Source organism: Oreochromis aureus, linkage group 10, assembly GCF_013358895.1.
Source record: "Oreochromis aureus strain Israel breed Guangdong linkage group 10, ZZ_aureus, whole genome shotgun sequence".
Classification (NCBI taxonomy): Eukaryota; Metazoa; Chordata; class Actinopteri; order Cichliformes; family Cichlidae; genus Oreochromis; species Oreochromis aureus.
Window position 1 is genome coordinate 16,522,105 of NC_052951.1, and position 23,554 is coordinate 16,545,658.

General features: G+C 39.3%; 1 protein-coding gene across 2 annotated transcripts; it reads right to left on the reverse strand.

Moving 5' to 3' along the window:
• Positions 1–14,662: 14,662 nt before the first annotated feature.
• LOC116331399 (solute carrier family 46 member 3-like) lies at positions 14,663–22,513 on the reverse strand. 2 transcript variants are annotated; one of them, XM_039617951.1, is made up of 6 exons: positions 22,383–22,513; positions 19,297–19,505; positions 17,325–18,204; positions 16,577–16,660; positions 16,175–16,331; positions 14,663–15,021 (listed from the first exon to the last, which is right to left on the reverse strand). In XM_039617951.1, exons 2-6 carry the CDS (start codon positions 19,480–19,482, stop codon positions 14,913–14,915), a joined length of 1,416 nt encoding a protein of 471 aa, XP_039473885.1. In that variant the 5' UTR covers positions 19,483–19,505; positions 22,383–22,513; the 3' UTR covers positions 14,663–14,912. The 2 variants fall into 2 exon arrangements, with proteins under 2 accessions (XP_039473885.1, XP_039473884.1); XM_039617950.1 differs by lacking the exon at positions 22,383–22,513 and adding an exon at positions 22,240–22,329.
• Positions 22,514–23,554: the final 1,041 nt, after the last annotated feature.

Genomic DNA, 23,554 nt, shown 5'->3' on the forward strand with positions numbered 1-23,554 from the left:
AGTGCCTCCATCTGTAAAACACAGCAGAGGCTCTGTCAAGGTTTGGGACTGCCTTGCATTTCAGCCAGTGGTATTGGGAACCATCAGATCTTAATCCACCATGCAGTACTATCAGGAAAGCATCTGATTAACAGCACACATCCCAAATGTATGGAATGTATGGAATAAAAGCATACATGGATAGACAAACACAAAACCTATCATGGTTTGGCCTCCCCAGCGCCCGGACCTCAATTTTATTTAAGTACCCAGGGATCATTTTTAGAAGAAAGCTTCAAATACCAAATATTGTCTTTCAAGCTTGTTAGAATTGTACAAACTGTGTTGACACATGAAAAAAAAAAAGGTTGCTCCATGTCCCATTTTCCTAGAAAAATACAAAAAATAAATGAGGCGTGGCTCAAGACTTTTGCACGTTATTGTACATGTTAATAATTATGACCGCTGCCTTAGATGAGTGATGAGTGTTTCTTTTAGTTTTTGATCACATTTCCCAACAACCAGCTTGGCTTCGAAACACTTCTAAAGCCTAGGCAGCGCACACTCTCACCTGCGCTCCAAATGGTTAATTTCCTGAACATCAGAGAGAGTTGGCAACAAAGACAGGAAAGAGTCTGAAAAACTGGGGGGCTTTGATAGTTACGAGGTTATTGTGCTTTGCTAAGCACTCTTTCTGTGTGTGCGTGTATGTGAAATATGGGTGCCATGTGGGGTTGAAGGTGTAAGAGGAAGCCTAGCAGTCCTTCTCATTAGATCCACTGGCACATGCTGCTTTGATGACTGTTTGTGAACTTCACAGCGAGTTCCAGGTGTTCAGTGTGTGACCATAAAAAGACAGTGAACACAGTAGTGCTTGTTCACACTACGAGAATATCGCAATAATATTTCATTTTGCATATTTCAATTAGTCCCACAGATTTCCTGCGAAGATTTACCAGGCTACTATTTATTTTCACAGTTGCTATGATGATTGCATTTCAGGGAGCTGAGATTTTTATGAGAGCCTTCACATGGCTTGTGGCTCCTCTTGTTCTTTCTTTCATTCCGTCCATCTTTCAACATGCTGTATATGCCAGCATTGTTCAGTTCTGGATTACAGTAAAGGCTGGCGCCCACTGATGTGGGAGTTGTGTGACGAGATCTGGACTGGGGGAACAAGTAAGATTTCAGATTGTTCTCGGTAGGAGGAAAGTAAACAATGACTTTAAGGGATTTTATCAGAAATGTACACTAAGACCCGGAGTAATTCCTGTGTTCTTTGCATGTGCTGCTGTCGTGTGAATGTTAATATACAGCAGTTTTAGTTTTGCACAGTTCCCCTCTCTGCTGTGTAGCTATCGGTTAGTGTGAGAGAGCCTAATTTGAAGCCGATTCCCTAGAGTAAACACGAGCCACCCGGAGACACTGTGATCAGTCCCAGGCTACAGGGAAGATTTTGGGGTTGCTTCAGTGATCCTTATTTGCAGGTGGTTTTCATTTAAGTGACAGTATCATCTTTAGATTCTTGTCCTTAAGCTCTCTTCACATGGCCCCACCCTCTTTTTCCATGTGCCTTAACTCTTGTGTCCCAACTTGACCTCACCAAACTTCTGTTTTTCTTTTTTGTTTGTTTTGTTTGTTTTTTATCCATTTTTGCAAGTCTCTTGCTAAGTCTCTGGCACAGCAGTAAAAGAAGACAGCACTCTTTAGAAGGCAGTCGTGAGTCATCCCAAATAAAAACACATTCAAAAGCTTTATCACCTAATTGATGCCAAATGTCGCATTTTTACACAAGATTATTTTTTAAATGCTTTTTATAATTACAGTAATTAGAAATACAGCATAATTACTTTAGTCTTGCAGCCGAGACACTGGCAGTATATATCAGGCCACTGAATCTGCCTATCCTGGGACCCCATGGAGTGCAAATCTTCAGAACTAATTTTCTAGCACGATCCGTGCTGTGTGTTGATATCCTTGTTTGTCCTCTTTCTCCTTTACCTTTATTATTTCCTTCTTTTGATTCAAAGGGCACCAACTCTGTCCAGGTGCAATAAATGCATAAAGATTACAATTTGTATGGTAAATAAAACGAATATGATCATCTCTAACATCAGTGTATGGAAGAGAATTATTATAGCAGGAAGGCAGTTTGTGAAGCCAGCCACATAAAACTTCTTCGTTATTGGTTCAAGGACCTCTTATCTCACGCAGAGCTTCACTTTTAAACCAGATAACAAGGAGATTTTAGCGTAATTAGCTTTTGGCTTTTCAGTGGTTTTTACATCTGCACGGATTAGACACTTTTGGTGAAAACAGCTGAGAGAACACTGAGGAAATCTACCAAGTGATGGGCGTGGGTCTTTTTCAACTGTGTGTCCCAGAGTCAAACTTTCCTTTAAAATGTAATGTGTAAGGCATTTTAATTTGCAGCTTTTCTGATGCCACTGATTACCAACACATCAGGATCACAGTAGTGTTTAGCTGCTCCAGATGTCTCTGCCCTCTTTAAACACCACCATCATATTTGCAGGATGATATATACCAGGATGATGATCTACCAACAAACCTCAGATGATCTCAACAAACCGTGTGTGTGTGTGTGTGTGTGTGTGTGTGTGTGTGTGTGTGTGTAGTGTGTGTGTGTGTGTGTGTGTGTGTGTGTGTGACAGAGCTGTGTGGCAGTGGACCTGCTATCCTGCTATCCATTACACTGCATCAGAGAAAGTGTTAGCTTTTTAAAGCGCTCGAAGCACAGGCTGTAATTTGCAAAATCTGTGTTTAGGATGTGTGCTTGAAGCTGGCTCTGTGCATGTGCTGGTAGACTGTTTGGCACACTGGGGTTTTTTTCCCCTCCTAAAATACAGAGGGCCGTAGCAGACCTCATCAAAGCTGGTCTACTGTTTAAAACTCTTGCTGCCTGCTAAAGTATTTCAAAGCTCACATACAACTTTTGGTTAAAGCACAGATTTAACAGTATGGATCTTCCCATTTGACTTTGGACAAATAAACATATTTTCAACATGTTAAGAAAGAAATTTGCTCAGTTATGCTAAAGATGTCTGACACCGATTAATAAAAGTTCAGCCCCAGTGAGAGAGGTCACTCGAGCCCGGTCACTAAGTGGAAGGAAATATTTCTGTTGACATTTTGTCCATAAATCAGACAGAACAATAGCATAGAGGACCCTTGGTAGATCTGGCTTGGAGACCAGAAGGTACTTGGCTCCAAATATTTCATGGGTTTTTCTTTGCAAAGATTAGGAGTGCTGATTTTAGGAAACCGTAACCATTGTGGAGAAGAGGGAATGGAAAAACCAGTAGCATAAAACACTTTTCTTTTCTGTTGCAAAACTGAACTTCCCTTCCCTTATAAGAGTTTTGGCACGACAAAGAGATCAAATGATTAAAACGGGCTGGTCAGTGTGTTTCACATGGCATTTAATAGCACTTTTTTTCTCCCTTCAGAAATTCCTCCTCTCTTAAATTTACGCTTTGCTGAAATGTCAGCATTCATTTTACTGCAATTCTCCACTGCAAACTAAAACTAAACAATAGACATGAGGAAGCCAGTCTTATAAAGAGATAATCAATAAGGTCAAATGATGGTTAACCACCCCTCTCTGCCTCATTTACTAAACATCACAGTCAGCACCACGCAAGCTGTATCACAAATACTGCATCTGGTACTGGTAAGATGATTGAGCCCACAGCCAGATAATATGGGTCACACAAGTTCACATTTCAAAATGGCACCACGTGTAAAGTCTAAAGCTGACAAGTCGCCAGCTTTTTGTCAAGCAAAATGTTTCATGGCGAATGGAAGAAAATAAACAGTTGTTTCTTCATTTTCCCTTTTTTTATTAACAAATACATACGCTACTACTGGACATTTCTAATGCATGTAATGTATTTATTTAGGACTTTTTAGGTATAGTTTTTTATTAGTGTCTATTAACTTAATCCAGTGTCGTAGTTTCCATTTTATCAGCAAGACTGGTTAAAAAGAAAATTATCAAATTGTCTTTGCTTATGCTCCCTAGCGTGGCAACATGACAGAGGCTGCACATTTCCAGTGGCGTGGAAGTGGTAAGACGAAGTCTTGCATGGAAAGAAATACACCGTCTTCAAATGCAACATTAAAGGTTACAAGAGTAAGTGAGGCAGACTGTGAAAACGATGGAGTGTAAATGTGTTTGCATGCAAGCTTTTATATATCCATCTTGGTTCTCTTGTGCGTGAGGCTGTGTGTGTGTTTATGGTCTGTGAGTATACTTGGAACTTTTGTCTGGCCATACTTGAAGACTGACACAAATTGGTATTTAACCGGTGCTTTCCTCTTAGTGAAATGTCGGCTGCATCTGTTTAGCTTGGCACAAGGCAAACTTAACGCTATTTATACACGAAGCTGAAGCACTACAACAGCTCGCATTAAGCGGCAACCGCATGAATACATGCACTTATTGGCCACTTCATTAGGTACACCTTTCTAGCACCAGGTTGAATCCCCTCTTGTCTTTACTTCTTCATGGCATAGATTTAACAAGGTGCTGGAAACATTTCTCAGAGATTCTGGTCCATATTTACATGATAGCATCACACAGCTGTTGCAGATTTGTCAGCTGCACATCCATGATGCAGATGGCTTGTTATCCTGCTGAAAACAGTCATCAGAAGACACGGTGATCCCAAAAGGATGGACATGGTCGGCAACTATAAGCATCTTGGCTGTGGTGTATAAATGATCCTCAACTGGTATCGAGGGCCCCGAAGTTTGCCAATAGTATATCCTCTACACCATTACAGCAGCCTGAATCATTGATACAGAGTCGTTTGTCACAGCAGATGTTGAGACTCATAGGAAAATCAAACCTTTTCTCAATCTTTGGAAAAAGTCCGGTCCAATTTTGGTGGGTAAATGATAGCCTCAGTTTCCTGCTCTTAGCTGACCCAGAGTGGTTCTTCTGCTGCTGTAGTCCATCTGCTTTAAGGTTGCACAGCTTTTGACTATGAAAAATAAGATTTGGGCAGGGCAAGCAGATAGTCTTAAAAATATGGTTAATCAGAAAGTAAGAAGCCTTTGACTTTGTGGTAAAATAAAAAGATACATTTTCATATGTTTTTTGGTTTATTTTTTTAAACACTAATAAATCAACATTCTCATAATCTCCATAAGAACTGTTGAAGAAAGGGGAACTGAATATTTACTTCAATTTTTACGGTTTTACTGTTGCCAAAGACAAATGTTTAATGCACTCAAATGATTAGAACAATGATCGCCTAGGTGAAATCATCCTGCCTTTAAATGCACGTTTCACATAAAAATGTAAATATCAGTTTATCAACTCTAAATTTGCAGCATGATCTTTTGACATTACTGAAATGAGCCCATCTCATTAGACTACGAACAGTCACAGTGGTGATAGTGTAAAGGGTGGTGTAAGGCTAGCTTATGATTACATTTCAGCAAGCAAAATAACTTTGAGGCAATTTTTGATTAGACAACTTGAAGAGCTTTATTTAAGGTTAGGGGTGAGGTCACTCCCTTGTTTGGGCAAGTAAAACAATAAAAATAATTAGAAATAATTAGAAATTTGAGAGTCTTGGCTTTTGATTTTGAGTAAAATGAAAAAATGTTAGAAAAATATATACAGTATGGTATAATTCATTCTCAGTTTACCAGCTGCAGTCTTATATTTGACCTGTGGTCTACACAGCATCGGACAAAATCCTTTGTCTTGTCATTTTAGTCCTACTAATGATGTACAAATACAGATGTGCAAGATGGCTTAAATGGCTGCAGCCAATAAAGTTATCATGCACACATGTTTGGTTGTCTGCGTGTGCATAGGCGGATGTGTTTTCTGTACTGTAAATGCATATGTTCATGTTCATATGTGTTTGTGTGTGTGAGATGCTGACATCAGTCACATGGCTGACATGTGAGCGCAGATGTTAGCAGTGTTCCAGTAGACTCAAATAATTCTGGAATAACAGCTGGCAGAAGAAACCTCTGAAACCAAGATAAAGGCAAAACGGCCTCTGGGGCATTATCTGTGTCCTGAGACTTTCCATGCTAGTTGGAAGAGTATCTGCATCTGCAAATACTTCAGCTACATGGCCTCACACACACACTCCAGGAGGTTTATGTCACAGTCATTCTCTACTGGTGATGACACTCAGAACAAAGAAAGCCTCAAGGACATCTCAGTGGTCTCACTCCGGCTGTGAGAAATCTCTCATTGTTGGAGAGGAAGAGAGGAGAAAGGGAGGACGCCCTCAGGGTTGCATGGACAATAAATTTGTAATTATATCCTGCTTTTCCCTTCATCTAAACTCCAACAGACACTGTCATCTACTACTGTACCGAAGGTAACTGAGACTTCCTCTCACTTATGTTTGGGTTCACGACAGAGGCCTAATAGACAAAATAAAAGCCATCTCAAATAACTGCCTTCATTAAAACTGTCCAGATGGATCATCTGACTCCACTGTTAAACATCGAGGGATTTGCTAATTCAAACAGATGAAAACAAAACAGTAATACTTTAAGGGTCAGTGACAAGGTTGATCCAACAATGTTGGTTTTATGGTTTTATGGTGAATACACCACTTACAGAAACTCTCTTAGCATGCTTTTTATGAATTGGATTTCCATGTATAAAAGGACACAGTCAACAGTGAATTTATTTGTCTGCTTAGCCAAAATTTCATGTTATTTGTTCTTCAGTGCCATTAAGCTCAGTCGCTGTCTAAATGCCATTAAAATAAGCCACAAGTTCCACAGAGTGGCATGTTTTCTCATTACCATTAACACAGCAATTTTAGTTTATTGTGTCTAACCCCCTCAAACACACTCAACCCCACTAGAGAATGTGCTTTACTCTACCCATAATGATAGTCTATGCAGATAGTTTTATAAATAGTAATAAATAAAGACACTGTATTAAGTCAAATAAACTCAAAAGTACTTTGTCACTTCTTTGTTCACATGTATTTTTCTCTCAAGTAAAAAGACTATATAAAGAGGAGCTACTGAGATACATTTTTGCAGGAGCACAGCTATTCCACAAAGGTCTTTACAATGTTTTTTTTAGCACTGAAGCTTCGGATGGGGATGAAAGCAGCAACCCAGCAACTGATTGACAATCTACCAACCACCTAAGGTTACAGTCACACTGGGGAAAACAGTGGCTGGAGGCGCTGTTCCAGCGAAAGTATTGCGACACTGAGCAATCAAATGTGATGCCTTGCCTTTGAAATGGTCGCTTCAGACGTGGACCAAGTCTGAGTCCGGTTGCAGTCAGCTGCCATCTTGCTACAACTTTAGTGGGCTAAGACAGCCATAAAATAGCAATCATAGTTGGTGTGCAATCAGTTTTCAGTTGGACAGAGTCCATTTGGAAATTACCTGAAATCTGTTTGCGATCACAACTGTGGTAAATCTCAAATCTGTTACCGTCTACATCAGACCTGTAGTGCTGTCCCGGAGCCAGGGGCGGACTCCCTCCCTCCAACGCTCCATTAAGTTCAGTTCAGTTCTGGTCTCTTTCAATAAAATATCAGTATTATTGTGGAGCAGGAATATGTGGGGCTCGGCTCTGCTCAGTGCTCACTCTGTGTTTTTTAAAGAGTTACAGGATAGAGCCAAAGTTTTGGCACTGCGCTCACAGCTTTGAGCCATCGAGCCGTGCCAATTGCACACTCGTTCTGATCACATCTCCCTCTCTCGTTCCAGTTACACGAACACTTCTAGCGGCAACTTTCACACACATTGGGTACAAAACGAGACATGCTTTTCGGTGCGAGTTTAGTGCAATTTATAGTAAACCGCCTGCCACAAACCTCTGTAAATTGGGTTTGTGTTTTTCATTATTTTAAGAGCAGGCGCTCATCGGTGCAGACAGACTCCGCCTGATTACAACATGTTGGCAATTTGTCTGCAATTACAAATGAGATTGTGATTAATTTAAAACCTATATTAGTCTGTTTGAGAGTGATTGCGGCCTGTCCAAGTCAGACCAGGTGACCTGGACAGTCGTCTTGCAACAAAAAGTGGTCACCCACTGTCCTTCACGCTCAACTTCTGGGTTGCCTCACCTGCATGCAATGGATCCCAGCAAGCAAAAAATAAATTATTTCCTTAATTAACTGAATCTAATTTAATAATCAGTGCAGTCAATTGTCACACACTGGTTTCTCCTGGTTGCATGGAAGTTGCCAGCCTATTTTTACTCTAGTGTGATTGAGGCCTAAGCTACCACTGCTCTGCTCATTATATGGATTAGATTTGATTCAAAGCAATTTTTGCTTTTTATTTAATTTTTTTAAACCACGGTCACCTGAAATTTAAAACAAAATAAAAATGAGCAGTGAAGAAGTTCTCTGTCAAGAAAATATATTGACATTTACCCTAATAAAATGAAAAACTCTAATGTTTCAAAGAACTAGATCCCAGTCATACAATTCATGTTTAAAATGGTTGCTTTATTGCTGTAGAAGAAAAAGAGTTTGGCATCTAACCTCTAAGGTCGTCAGTCCATCATAAATGCTAGAAATGTGAGAATAATGTAAAAAGATCCACCAGGGCCTATCAGTGGAATTTAGGGTTGTGGAGGTCAGGCATCAGTGTAAGATAGGGAAATATTTTGGCTGAAATACCACCTTATGTTTGGTCCACAAAGCGCTCAGATTGGCTGCCTAAACTAGCTGTCGGGCAATAAGATTATTAAACTTTCAGAATCAGAATCAGTATACTTTATTAATCCCTAGGGAACTGATGTGGGTTACAGTTGCTCCAGTACAGTAACATTAACAAAAACAGACTAGACTATTTAACAATACAATATGTTAAGATATAAGGAAGAGCACAATATATACAAATCACCAAATAAAAAACATCCAGGATTGACAGATGTAATTATAAATAAATATAAAGAAAATTGACAGCACCATTACCGAGTAAGAAAAGAGTGTGTGCAAAAAGGATGCACACATTTTTCTTACTAGGTAATGGTGTACACTGTAACTATTGCAGTGTTTACAGTGTATTAGATGGAGGAGTTGTACAGGGAGATGGCCACAGGCAAGAATGATTTCCTGTGTCGTTCAGTGGTGCCTTTTGGTAATCTCAGTCTCTCACTGAACATGCTCCTGTGGCTAGCCCGTATGTCATGGAGTGGGTGGGAGGTATTATCCAACATTGTCTTTATCTTGGACAACATTTGCCTCTCCTACAACACCTTAAGAGAGTTCAGCTCTATACCCACAACATTACTGGCCTTGGATCAGTTTATTGAGTCTGTTGGCATCAGCAACCCTCAACCTGCTGCCCCTGCATGCAACAGCATAAGGATAGCACTGGCCACAACAGACTCAGAGAAAATCCTGAGCATTGCCTGACAGATGTTAAAGGACCTCAGCCGCCCTTCGTGTAATATGCAGTAGTGTTTTTAACCCAGTCCAGTTTATTGTCTATGTGTACTCCAAGGTATTTATAGTCCTCCACAATGTAAGAGCTTTGTTAGCTCTTCAGTTTTTTCAAGCATGTTTATTTTGAATACAATTAGTTTGAAAAGTGCATTTAGATTTTAGAAAGTATTTAGCCTCAATAACTGACTGGTTTTGGTATTTTGAATGAAATTACTTAGTTATAGAAAACTATGACTTGTACATTTGGTTTTATTCATTTCTGTTCTGAGACCAAACACACAGGCCAACTAAAATACTGCAAAGACAGAAGAAAGTAGCATTATGTATCAATTGTTAATACTGATTCTGAACTTTCCACACTGAGGCCATAACACTGATAGTCCTGTGGAAACTGTAATGCAAAGTTGAAATGAGAAACACCCTGTTAATAGACCAGCAAAAAGCCAGTGTGGCCAAATGGAGGCTGTAAAAATGAATCTGCTGCAAAGAACAGGAGCAGAGGCTGGCTGAGAGAAAATCTGATAAATACAGATGTGACTGTATGCTCTCACATCACTCCACACATAGCATGCCGGTTAACTGTTTTGCCCGTGTGGCTAAACCAGAGACTGTATATACAGTCTATGGGCTAAACAGAGGGTTTACAGGCTGTGGTTTCTGTAATGTTAGAGTGAAACTGAAGAGCTTCTGTTTTGACCAGAGATACCTCTCAGTTTGTGTGCTAATGTCTTTGTGTCTTTAAGAGCACAGCCTAACCAACTGCAGTGAGTGTGAGCACACTTAAGACCCATGTGCACATTAATAAACCCAAAGAGATAATAAAACCTTCACAAGGAAAACTGAGACCAGACAAAGGTCTGGCTGGATTCACTAAATGTGATTTTTTTTTTTCATGGCTAGGATAATTATAAGAATTTATGGGAATTTCAGGAGGGTCTGCAATGCTGACGGTAATCCCTTCAAAATATATTAACTGTGTGCCCAGTGTATCACTGGTAGCTTTCTTCTTCCTCCACCTCTCCATTTATCAGGTCCTGAGATCTCCCCCACCTCGGGTAGCAGGCTGATTAGTCTGATGCACTGAAGCAGAACCGGGCAGAGTATTGATTGTCACAGTGACCTTTCCTTTGCCACTCTTCTAGAGATGTGGGGGGTTGCATTCTTTAAGACTACATGGCTAAAGACAGGAACCTTGCTCTGCACAAATGACATTCATGGCTTCCAAGACACTGGATAGTAATCACTGTGCTCTCAGCAGGATGACACAGCCAATCAACGGTCTTCAGTCTGGTCCTCCTACAAAGGGCCTCAACCGGAGCTTTAAAAACAGAGTGGCTGCATTAAGTTAACTGGGATAATTGTGAAAATTTGAATTTTCTTCATCTCACATTTTATATCTGTCAACCCTGTGATGTTATTTTAATTTTGTTTTTCTAATCTTACTCCACCATCAAATATTCAAACCTGTCAGATCCCTAATAATATCACTTAGGTTTAGTTTTCAGCAATCAAAATAACACAAGGTAATGGTAATTAGATTTAAGAGGAAATCCCTAAACTGCAGGTTTTTAAAGTCATACTTTGATTTGATTTAAATGACCCTATTTAATCATTGAGCCTATTTTTATATCATAGCACCTCAATACGAAACAAGTAGCTTGCATTTGAATTTTGTGTGGAAGGGATATGAAACATACATATAAGATATCCACCTTAAATTGGACCTTAAACAAGTCTAGAGTCAAAGATAGAAGCTAGGAAAGGCAAAGGGGGAGATGAGGGGTCTGTGGTTAAGGCATGTGTCTGTAATGGTGGTTAAAGATCTATTTTTGAAACCTCTTTAAAAAAACAACAACTTAATTCTCTTATGTGAAGTAGTGCAGAGCAAATAAGAATGATGAGAAGGGAGGGAGGGGAATACAGGAAATAGTCATTATTGGCAGCTAAGACAGAAGACATCTGTGGAAGCAGCGGCAACCACATGAAGCCGTGGGATCCAGATGTGACAGAAAAAGGTGGGCAAATGTGATTATCTCAGCAATACAAGATGAATCAAACAACAAACAACTATGCAATACTAAAAATGGGGGGAGCCGAAAATCCAAAACTTGATGTGGATATCGGTTTACCTTCAAGGGACTAGAAGCCTCACAGAAAAAGGAGTAATTACTGCAGAGGCACAGAACTCAAACAAACATCCATCTAAACACACACACAGATAACATGTGTTGAGCATTGAATGGCCACAGCAATGAGGGGAAAAAATCACCAGCACACATCATCCACAGCTCGTGGCAGGGCTGCCAGCAGGAGGAAACCAACACAGTTGAGTGACCTTTGTAGAAAGAAAAGGGGTTGGAAGAAAACTGAAAAGATAAATGTCCTCCAGCTGAAGGTTTAGATGACAATAGTGGAAAAGATGTGCTGGTATAACTTCTGCTGTCACCTTCATCAAAGGAATAAACAGAGACTGCAAATATTGAGCTATCAACATGCTTTGTCTCCCTCCCCTCACCCCTAGGCGGTCAGAGCAGATGTCTGCCCCTCCCTGAGCCCAGTACTGCCAGGAGTTTCTTACTGTTAAAAGGGAGTTTTTCCATCCCACTGTCGCCAAGTGCTTGCTCATTGGGCAGAGGTGTCTAACATAAGGCCCCGGGTTCCAGAATCGGCCTGGCAAAGACACCAATCTGTCCCACTGGACAGCTTTGGAAAAAATGAATTGTCTTCATAAGTTTTATAGTTTTTCCTAATGATAAAGATCTCCACCATGTCCATTTATACAACATCAAAGTATTTAACCAACATACAAACAAATAAATGGCAGAAAAGTTCTGTTTTTGTCTATTACAGAATTTAAAGCTCCCCCCGGTAATTTTACACATTTATTTCTTACAATTTAAGTCCAAAAAGTTGTCCTGATAGTCTTCTCTCATTAAAAACAATGAATGCATTATAGAAATTGTACTTATTTTTCTTATATTAGGATATCTCAGGGATTCAATGTGTAATTATTCTTCTTTACACTGACTTTTCAGTGTAATTTCCAGTGCTATACTGAGCATGCATATAAAAAACTGAGCATTGAAAGGAATATGCAGTGGATCGTGGTGTGAACAAATCATTCTCAGATCATCAAATTGATCTCGACTGGGAAGCCAGTCTGTCCCGCCACCTCTTCGTTTAAGTCACGCAAACCACCTCAAATGGGTTTTCATATTATTGTAAATTATCTCCTCCAGGGGGAGCAGAAGGTTGAGATAAAGAGAGGTCTGCTTGCAACTTTCTGGATCAACATCTGAGATCAGGCTCTTGATCTGATGTGATGTGGTGCGCTGCACATGAGCGTAACTGCTGACTAAGCTGCTTTAGAAACCAGAAACCAGAAACCAAAGACCCCGATTCCCTGCCTCCAATCTCAACCAGACTCTGTCAAACTTCCCTTTAATCGTCAGCGACCCCATGCATGCCAGACAGACTCGAGCCACTACCATGACTGTCTCCCCTTGAGCCGCTTACCCCTGGGAATTCTGCGCAAACCAGTGTTACTCCTCACCACACCTCCATCTCTAATTTAACCAGAAACCTCATGTTTGGTGCCAAGAAAGCCCTGCCTCAGAAGATTCCCTTTGTAACCTCCGGCACCAAGCTTAATTCATACGCAGTGTCAACATTACCATACAATCAAGCTGCAGTCACGGACCTCAAGTCTTGAGGATGGAAATCAAATAACTGCGCATTAAGGTCAGACGTCATTTGGGTTTCCACGGATCAAGCCAATTTAAACCGACGTGCCCTGTAGACCAATAGCAAAGATATTGGAAAAAAGAAGGGAAAAGGATATTGAGCACACTTTAACTGTCATGTTTCATGTCTGCAATTTTAAAAAGCAACAAGATTTTGTTTCTCTTAAGTGCAAGGTGGTCCGCTATATTAAAGGCAGAAATAGCCTGGTCACCACACTGAACATGAACCTCAGTTGTAACATTTTCCCCACAGCTAGATAACATTTCCTGCTCTCATGTGTAAGCCCCATCTCTCAACACAGCTGCAATCAAAACACCCCAACAGCACAAAGGTCCAGTTTAAACTTTACCTAAACTATCTATGTGAAGAATCATGTGTAGGTCTAATCAGATTTAAATGGAAAACTCTGATAACTGAATTGAGATTCAAGTGAAAGAAACCGTTTCATATACATGTCCACTGAGTAAAGTTCTTTCTGTACAGAAGACAAAGGAGGATAGAAATACCGCGCAGGAAAACCAAATATTATTATCATCATCACAATTACTATTAGAATATTCTAAACATCGCTTTGGGAGCATTGATTGCATTAAATGTATCCCATGACATGATGTGGCTCTTAACAGGTTATCAGATCATTTAATTAAACCTTGGCTGGACTAAAAAGGTAATGAAGTCTGTAGTAATACAATACAGTCAGTATATATACCGTAAATGAAAGCTTTAACGTATGAGAAGTTCAAAAGAGTTGTTTTTTTTCACTTTTGAAGACAATGCAGGGGGGGGGACCAAAACAAAACCGCACAGTAGTACTGAGATTAATACTCCAAGTTTCAAGCCAGGACCAAGAGTGGCATCTAGTGGTCGATATACAAAAGACTTGAAACCGCTTAACCATTCTGCTGTTGTGGCCCAGAGTATTTTTCCAAATGAGTGAGGTGTTTCAGAGTAACTTCTGTGTGATGAGAAGGGGCTGGTTTGATAGTGATGTTTACTGGACTTCTGCTACTTTCTGGGCTCTGGATACCTCTCAGACAAGAGCAAGGATTGCACTTTAAATGCACACCCAAAATCATTACCACAAAGATTATTCAGCTTTTGTCCAAAAATTGCACATGCAGGTAAATTAGATCAGATTAGTTTCAATGGGAGGCTGTTGAATATACTAGAGATTTTAGGAAGGCCAAGGACATGTTACTCTTTTATTCAGGCCACAAAGTCTGTTAAAATGCTATTAATGGCTTTTATTCCTTACAATATTAACACTAAAGAAGAACCATGAACTTTTTAAAAATATTTTATTTAAGAGAAAATAAAGATTTCCTCGAAAATCCCTTCTGGCCTATGAGCTGAACTTGCTCCACTTCTTTCCAGGTGGTTTCATGTATACTGTAAATTCTGCTGGCAGCTTTGATAAACATAATACATCACTAATGCACATTTGGTGGATTGCACAAATGACTGAGGAGTTCTAGATAAACACACAAACTTGGCACTGAACCAGGCAATGATAGTCACAATTTTTATTTAACATGTATCAAAACACAGTACTAACATGAAATCTGATGAATTTTATGCATTTTTGTGAGGTTGTCTTTGTGCACCATCAAATATATTTGAACTAGGTGAAGACATAATACTTAATATTAACACAAGCTCATTGTAACTTAAGTTAACTCAACGGCAATCTGCATTAGCAACATAAAGCCAGAGAAAACAACAACGAATCCAAGACAAATCTTAGACCAAGAGTCTCAGTTAAGGACTCTTCTGACTAGGACCTTCAAGAGGGTTCTCCTCCTCTAAGATCAAAGGATTTGTCATTTGGGCTTCTTTGGTAAGATCCACTCTCATCAGAACCACCACCCTGAAATGAGGACAAACAGGTGTTATAAGCAGAAAAAGGATGTATTACTATATTAGCAGTTCCATCTAACTGTGCATCCGTTTTTCCATATCATCATGCTTTCTTTATACACATGTTCATTAGCCTTCCTGACAGGCACATGTCCAACATAGCTCCAAGAACCTACCAAAGTACGGTAGTTTTTCCAGTGTTACAGTAAGACATACACACGAAAGAGAACATGTATTAAATCTGTCATCTGGTAGATACACAGTGCTGTACACAGTTCACAAGGGAACTACAGCAGACAGTTCCACATGTTTGATTTGGCAGATTTTTTGTGGCAGTTGCTCTAGCTGATGCCTTTTATATAAAGTAGTTTGTCTTTTTCTTAAAAGACGCAATAAAAGTGTGTGATTTTCTTTGTTTGATTTCATTAAGTTATATTAAATAACAAAGCAATTGGTTCAAAGCAGCTCAAGATTTGTGGTGTTAAATAAAATAGCCATTATGAGGATACCAGAGATGTACAACACAACATAACATGCAAAAGAGGAACTTGCCCGGTGAGAAAAAGTTGGATTAGTAAGAGGAACTGAGCCTTCTAGTTTCCAAGTGCCCAGTCAAGCAGAAATGCTTTTCTAGTCAAGTTAGACTGCTTAAAACATTTCTGCCAAGTCACTCTCAACAAGGAAACTGGCCTTTTTTTGGTTTACTGAATAAATACCCCCTGGTTAAAATTCAGCAAACACCTTCAGGTACTTTACCTCAATAACATTACTTCTATTGACAAATAATAATGTCACATGAAAGCAGCCTTGAATGTACCACATTAGAGTTTTGAGGATGCTACATGTATGTAAAATGCTAAAACATACAGTGACACAGACATACTGTTTAAAGTTTATGGTGATTACAGCCTGTTTTTATAAGTCAATCATATACATTTCACCTCTAATATTCTTGATATTTTTAATTGAGCCATTTCTTATATTTTGTGAACTTTGTAATATATTGTATTATTTAATTAGTTCAGTCTGTTACTGTTATTATCTTATATAAATCATTTTGTCACAACTCATGTACATCATCTCTGGTTTTTAGTCAAACTTGCAAAGGCAGTGGTATGATCCTTTAAAACTTTGTTACACTTAAGGCATAATTATTAGCTTACCCAATAACAGACAAAGGGATCACACAGAGTCCTGCAGACAACAGGAACACAAAGCCAGGGCACCATGACACCGTAGCAGCATAAATACTGTTAAAGACTCCAGTCGATACATTGTTGCTTAAAATCTCCAGAAAGTAGATAAAGGCAAAAAGGGCTCCTGCAAAATAAATAATAACATTAACAACAACAACACCACCACCACCACCATGCTCAGGAGGTGAAAGGGTTACACAAACCCTACAGATTAAGAGTTTAAGTTTCTATTGGATTTGACAGAATTAAAGTGCTTTGTTTTTAAGTGCACCCTGAAGCTTCTGGAATGTGCCATCCTTCAATGGACCGACTCCACAAAAACTCTCAGACATGGTTTTGTGGTTCTTGTAAAGCTCTAAACTCACTCACCCTGCTCAGACTTGGAGATGATCTCTGACATCATGGAGCGCAGAACAGGGAAAGGCATTTTAGACAGAAGCATTGATGCAATTGCTGGAGGGGAAAATGCATAACAGAAAATTACTTTTATATTATGCAAAATATTTCAGTAATTATACTACAACTACATTGAAATCTGGGCCACTGAACATTTTAGATTCGTTTACTGTTAATTTCCTGCTCATCGATAAAGATGCACATCTCTTAGATGGCATTAGAGACTAGAGTTACCACTGTTTTGCGTAAGCCTGAGGATTAAATTGGACAAAATCCCATTGGTTACTACCAGTTAGTAATGCAGATTATTTATAGTGTTGGATTAAATCTATGCTGTAGGCAAAGACAATTCAGACCTTTGCAGCTATGATTTTTCTGCAGTTGTAATTGCATCTACCTTACTCATTGTGCAAATAGAACAATATTCTGCTAGTGTTGACATAAATGCAGTGTTCCTCTTTTTGTAGTTCTGACAAAATGTGTATTGACTTGAGAGCTAATACATTTTGAACAGTTTTACTGAAAACTAAGATGGAAAAGACTTCAAACCAGCCTCCGAGTCCAGCATGATCAGCTTAGTTTTAGTCATCACAGCAGCACAAACACATCTTGCTCACTATGGCAGGGTTTTTATGGATATAAATTACTTAAGCAATTTGGAGAGTTCCAGTATTCTGATTGCCCAATTAAGAGTGCTAAAAACAAAGCCACTCCCCCTCACCTATAAACATAAATGAAGTGGTCTTAGCAAATGCTGTCATCACCATGCTTATCGCCAGAGACAGGATCCCCAACAGGACAATGAGCAGCTGGGGCATACCACAGTATGTAAATAAGGACACTCCCACAAAGCTAGTCAGGAAAACAGAGGTGTATAATGCTGAGCCGTAGCCAATCAAAATCTCAGTCCAGCACAGGGGCTTATTGAGCTCATACAGCGTTATCATAGAGACCCCACCAATATATCCAAAGGAAAAGCTGATAAAGATGACAATGAGGAGGGCCAAAGCAATTTTACAACTACGACTACCCCCTGCAAGCATCTGGTAGACCCCACAGACCATCTGTTTTATGGCAGAGCGCTGAGGTAACAAATCTATAATAACGGCATCGGTTGGAGGCTTGATAGTCTCCTCAAGGACAAAGACTGCATAGATTAGGCTCAGACACAGTATCAATGCAGATGTTAGGAAAGGCCAGTTAAATCCTGCAGTTTTCAGGAAGTAGCCTGTTGATATTGAAGCCCCGCCAGCCAACACGCCAATCATCATGTCCACTCCAGCCATGCGCAGAGTCTTCTGGCGACGGGTGTCACACAGGTCTGCTATGTAGGCAAAACAGCCACCCAGAAATGTGCCCAAGCCGCCACACAGAGCGCTGAGGATTGAGGAGCCAATGAGAAGGTAAATGTTGAGTTCAAAATAGGATACAGTCAGGTAGGCCAAGGTATTGATCAACATGCCAATCACAGGCATGATGATTGTGATTTTGCGTCCTGCTCGGTCGCTGTAGGTCACCAGCAAGAGAATGACCACCAAAGATGGGATTGTGCAGAGGACGTCTGTATAAAGGGAGAAGAGAGATGCCTGCTTCTGTACATCCTAGAAATGCAGAGAGAGAAAACAGACTTAAATCATTTTAACTGCAAAAGCAAACTCACCAAAATACAGTTAGGTATCCGTGTTTTGGGACAGACATTTTTGAAGTTTTGCCTCTGTATAACCCCAGAGTGCATTTATTATTATTAAAAAAAAAAAAAACAACACACCCACACACACCACACCACCACCACGATTGGTAAGTAAAGTGCAACTTTTTAAGCTTCAAATCATCTTAGAACTTAATTTAATAACAATACCACATTCAACTGTTTTGAAATTACAGCCATTTTTATATAGTGCCCCATTAACAGAGGGTCAAAAGTAATAACACAACTGACTGAAAAGCAGCTTCACAGCCAGTATTCAAAGGGATGTTCCCTGCAGTTGATTCCAAGTGTTTCAAAGCCATGCATATGGATAATGACCCAAAGCATACTGCAAAAGCAACCCAAGAGTTTCTTAATACCAAGAAATATTGTCTTGAGATATTCTTCAGTCACCTGATCCCTGAAGTCAGAGACCCAAAAACAAGCAACAATTGAAGGTGGCTGCAGTAAGAGACTAGAAGAGCATGCCAAAGTGAGAAGAGACTGTATTTGGCGCTCTGTGCTCTACAGTTCTGTCATTCCTCATACTATTCTCAGTGAAGTATTAGGAATAATCCTTATATTTAAAATTGTTATTGTTCAATTATTTCAAAGCCTCTGAAAATGGAGGACTCTGTATAGAAATGGTTGTAATTCCTAAATAGTTCATGCAAAAAAAAAAAAACAACATTAAATTAAAGCCAAAAGCAAATTCAATCACAGTTGAAGAAACTTTCCCGTCCATCATGCACTTGTAAATTTCTAAGTGAAGCCGGATCTTATCTGAAATGAGCATTAAATATGAATTTTCCTGCTACAGTATCAATGACAGTATTCAGTGCAACAGTTTTAAGAAAAGCATAATGCAAATGCAGCTAATGCTGATTTGTTCGTGTTTTACTCCACTTAACTGATAGCTATGACTGTGCATGCCCTTATTTTATAGTAGGTCCTTCCTTTTTGGTACCCATGAATCCTACCTTGGAGCCAGTGATTAATGACAAACCTCATAACTGTTTGAGTTGTTGCTGGTGTTTGCTGTACATCTGGATATGTCAGAGATGGGATAGGTGGTGTTTGTCATCTGCACCCAGAGTCTCCGGTAAACATATTGCTGCATAAGTGGAGCATTGAGAAAATAGGAAAAAGCGCACAGGGCCATCACAGGCTCCAGAAGCAAGAGACGCTTCATTCTGAGGAGGGCTGGAAAATGTCCTGAACAAGAAATGAGGACAATGATTAGATTTGAACTCAAGTGACAACTGAAACTTGATCACTCCACATGCCTGAAGAAGGCATGGCCATTCTTGTACTGTAGTTCAAGAAAAGAAAGCAATCTAAAACAGGTAAAACCAGTTGGTCAGTGATTTTATAGTGTTGCAACTGTACAATGCATAGGATTTACAACCCCCCACCCCCCCTGCATGGGCAATATTTACTTGATTGGGTTTCTATTTTATTTATTCAAGAAAACTGCATTACATTACTGATCCACTGTATCAAACATTCTGTGGTATTCTACTCCAACTGTGGTACTTTAGTATGCATAGCCAGCATTCAGGTTTGTGTGATATTTGGGGATGTATATCAGAAAGACTGTCACAGACTCACTGGTATAATATCTAACCACAGAGCCTAGAGTAAAAAAACCAATATGGTATAAAATACTGATTAAATATATAAACAATCTTTAAAATCATTGCTCTGTAAAGATGGTACTTATCAGCAGTCATATGTTGTGCTTATCTTGCCAAATATATAGTATATAATATAAGCAAATATGGGCACTTTCAAATGGCACAATCTGGGTGTAAAAACAGTTCTTGACTTTTTCAGTAAAAAAACAAAACACAGAAATAAACAGTTAAATACATTTGTCCCCTAATCACAGAAAGCCATTTTGACTCAGCTTTTCCCCTTAACTTGTGACAAGGCATCCACCACACACCATGCAGCAGTGCCATATCAGGGAAACTGAAGAAGCTGAAACAGCACTACAAGAAAGGAAAAGTTCACAACAAAAGGTTGTGAACTTACCCAATGCTGGCTTCCTATAAGCAGTGTGAATGCAAACAGAAAGCAGCCTTAGCATGGTGTTTTTGGAGGAGTACCCAAGTGTGCAGTTGGCACCAGCTAATCCCCAGAACTGACTGGTTTGATGTTAAACAACCAGACTTTGGAGACTAAAAGGTCTGGAATGTGCAATAATTACGTACGTATAACAGAATCTCAAACTAGTCCTTCATGAAATACAAGCGGGATATAAAACTAAACAAGGGCAAACATTAACAATTAGTTCTATGTATTGTCTGCAATATTAAAAGCAATGAAAGATATTACTTAGGAAAAGACAGACTGCATTTTTTCCTTCTGTAAAACAAGAAAGATTCATACTAGTTTCTTCCTCCCAGTAGGAGTTTGCATTTACACATAAAGAAAGCCAGTTTTCTAACATGACATCTGGGCTAGTGATCATCCTAAAAATGACACTAATAGTTTGTGAAAGAGGAAGGAAGTGCTAAATTGCTTCATTTGTCGATTTCACAGGTGTTCAATTGAGCAGAGGGAAGCACAAAATAAGTAAATAAAGTAGATCCAGAACGCAGGTCTAACAACCTCGCTAAATTTCAATCCAACATGAGAAACTCATCTTCCAGAAAATCAGAGTTTGTTCAGTGAGCCCTTAGTATGTTGAGTTTGTGTTTAGAGTGTGCATGAGTAATGAAACAAAGCAGTCATCAGTGGAGCTTCAATACGAAGATTCACCATGGCAACGAGAAAATAAAGAGCAGAGCTTCTACTGTAATCCAGTCTACAGAGAATAATAATACATACCAGTGTGGATCGTGACATTTATCTTAAAAAGACCAGGAGGGGAGGAGAGAGTGATTTTAATTAGTGAGATCCAGTCTTTGTCAAGATGTAGAACTGCTACACTTCACATTTGATTTTTAAATCTAATCATTTCACTATAACCTGAAGGCATAAAACTCACACAGTAAGTGCAGATGAGGCAGTTTAATTATGGACATAAATTTGCTTCAGGTGCTCTGCAGCTGAGGTTCAGTCTTTACATGTTTGGACATTTATAGTTAGAGTGGGGGAGCAGCTAGATGAGAGCCTGAAGAGGTGGAGCTATGCTCTGGAGAAGAGAGGAATGAATGTCACTCAAACCAAGTCAGAATGTGTGTTAACGAATGAGAAGGAGACAGGTGTAACAGTAAATATGGAAAGAGTAGAGGTAGTGAAGGAGGACATGCAGAGGGAGAAACTGCATGAATGAGGAAATGAAACAGCATGTCAGGCAGCTGCTTCATATCAGTTCGTCAAGTATGTGACGCAATGACTAAATTTCATGAACTGAGAGAACTCTCAGGAGCAGCAATAGTGAGCAAATAGGCACCAGCAAAGGAGCACAGGTGTATAGTCTGTTGCCCCGATAAGTGACTCCGTTTAAGATCGGCCCTTTTGGAGTACAACGCTCATTTTCCCTCATCTCAGTATAAACATACTTAGACTTTTACGCTTTTGGAGGAGGGCAAGGATCAGTAAAGTCAATAGAAGTTGTTCCGTTTGCTCGGACTGAAGAATAAATAAGGTCAAACTAATATTGTTAACACCATCAATAAAAGGTCGGGAGTACTAGCCTTGGGCATATTTTCCAATAGGACTAAAAAGCTTAGACATTAACGCACACACTGTTGTCACGTGGTTTTTGCCATGGGGACATCATAGCGGCTGACGTCAGTGTACTTGCTGATATTTAGCTGTGAGCGGATTGATTTGTCTGGCTTACTTTATCTAAAGACCGTCAAGCCAAGTGCTGCAAAATACAGGTTACTTTGGGTATACTTGATAGATTCTGCTTTTGAGCGAGAGCTTTCGACCTTACCCTGAGGTCAACGATATGATTTAAAACATGGAGTAACTAAAGCACGCAGAAACTCACCCTGCCTAATTTGTAGTAAATATGGCACAGAAGCACAGAGAATGGCAATTTGTGGTAAATCCGTGTCGTTGGGTATCATGAGGTTTAATATACCACACCGAGTGAATAAAACAAGACCAGGATTTTATCAAGCGCAGCCTTACCTTTTTTCAGGACGTTGAGAAAATGGACACTACCAGTGGCCCTCTTGCCTGACAGTAAAAGTAAAAGTGAACCAGGCAGGTTGATTGGCCAGCAAGAGTTTCTGGAAATTAAAGTCCTAACTCAGTTCACCTGTGAGGCTGGCTGGCTGGAGCCCTCTGACCAGTTTTTTTTTTTTTTTTTCCCTATGTACTAATTTCACATAGTAAAAACTTAACATCAGACGACATAAATGGTACTACTATGTTAGAAAACAGTACACCTGCAATAGTGGTGTATATATTGCCTATCATATAATTTACAGACATTCAGTAAGCAGGGATTTCTTATGTTGTGCCAAAAAATGATGGACTGCCAAAGCAATTACCAATGTTTCTATGGTTTTTAAATGTCTAATATCTTGGTTTATATTGGTAAATAGACTGTAGTCAATACGAATTATAGAGGAGTTATAAAATACAGAAATTGCCTGTTTTACAAGTACTCTGTGTTATTGTACCTACGTTATAATTAGTCCGGTCACTTTTTGGCCAATATATACAATATATTTTTAAAACTGTGATGTTATATATTTGAGATCTCTCTTGAAAAAGACATTTTTAATGTCAATGACACTTTTTACCTGCATAAATAAAGGATGGGTAACAGTATTTTTGCCAAAAAAAAGTAACAGGAATGTTGAATGAATGAAATGAATTTTTCTGCAGAATCATATTCTGCTGGGAGCTAGCTAGAAAACTGGAAACTATTTTTTATGTTTGTTACAAACATCACTGGGTATAGAAAACAGTATTACATTTAAAACTTTTCTTAGCATTTCATCTCCATCAGAAAAAAAAACAACCTACATATGTATTAAACATCCCCTTGTTTGATACAGTTTTAAAAAGATAAATGATGTGGTGATGATATTTAGTTGTGAATTTCCGGTCTGTATTAAAATACAGAAGCTTGGTCAACAATGGTTTTTATTTTTATTAGACTGTTGTGTTGACACAATAATTAAGACTACTACACACAAAATGTCGTATCTTAGACACAAATAAACCTGAACAGAGGTTGAATCTTACAAACTTCAGGTATGTAGTGGGATCTAATTGTGCTGGTGCTTTCTTCTTCTCTTATTCTTCTGTTTTCCTCAAAAACCAGAGTGTGAAAGAAAATCCCACAGCAC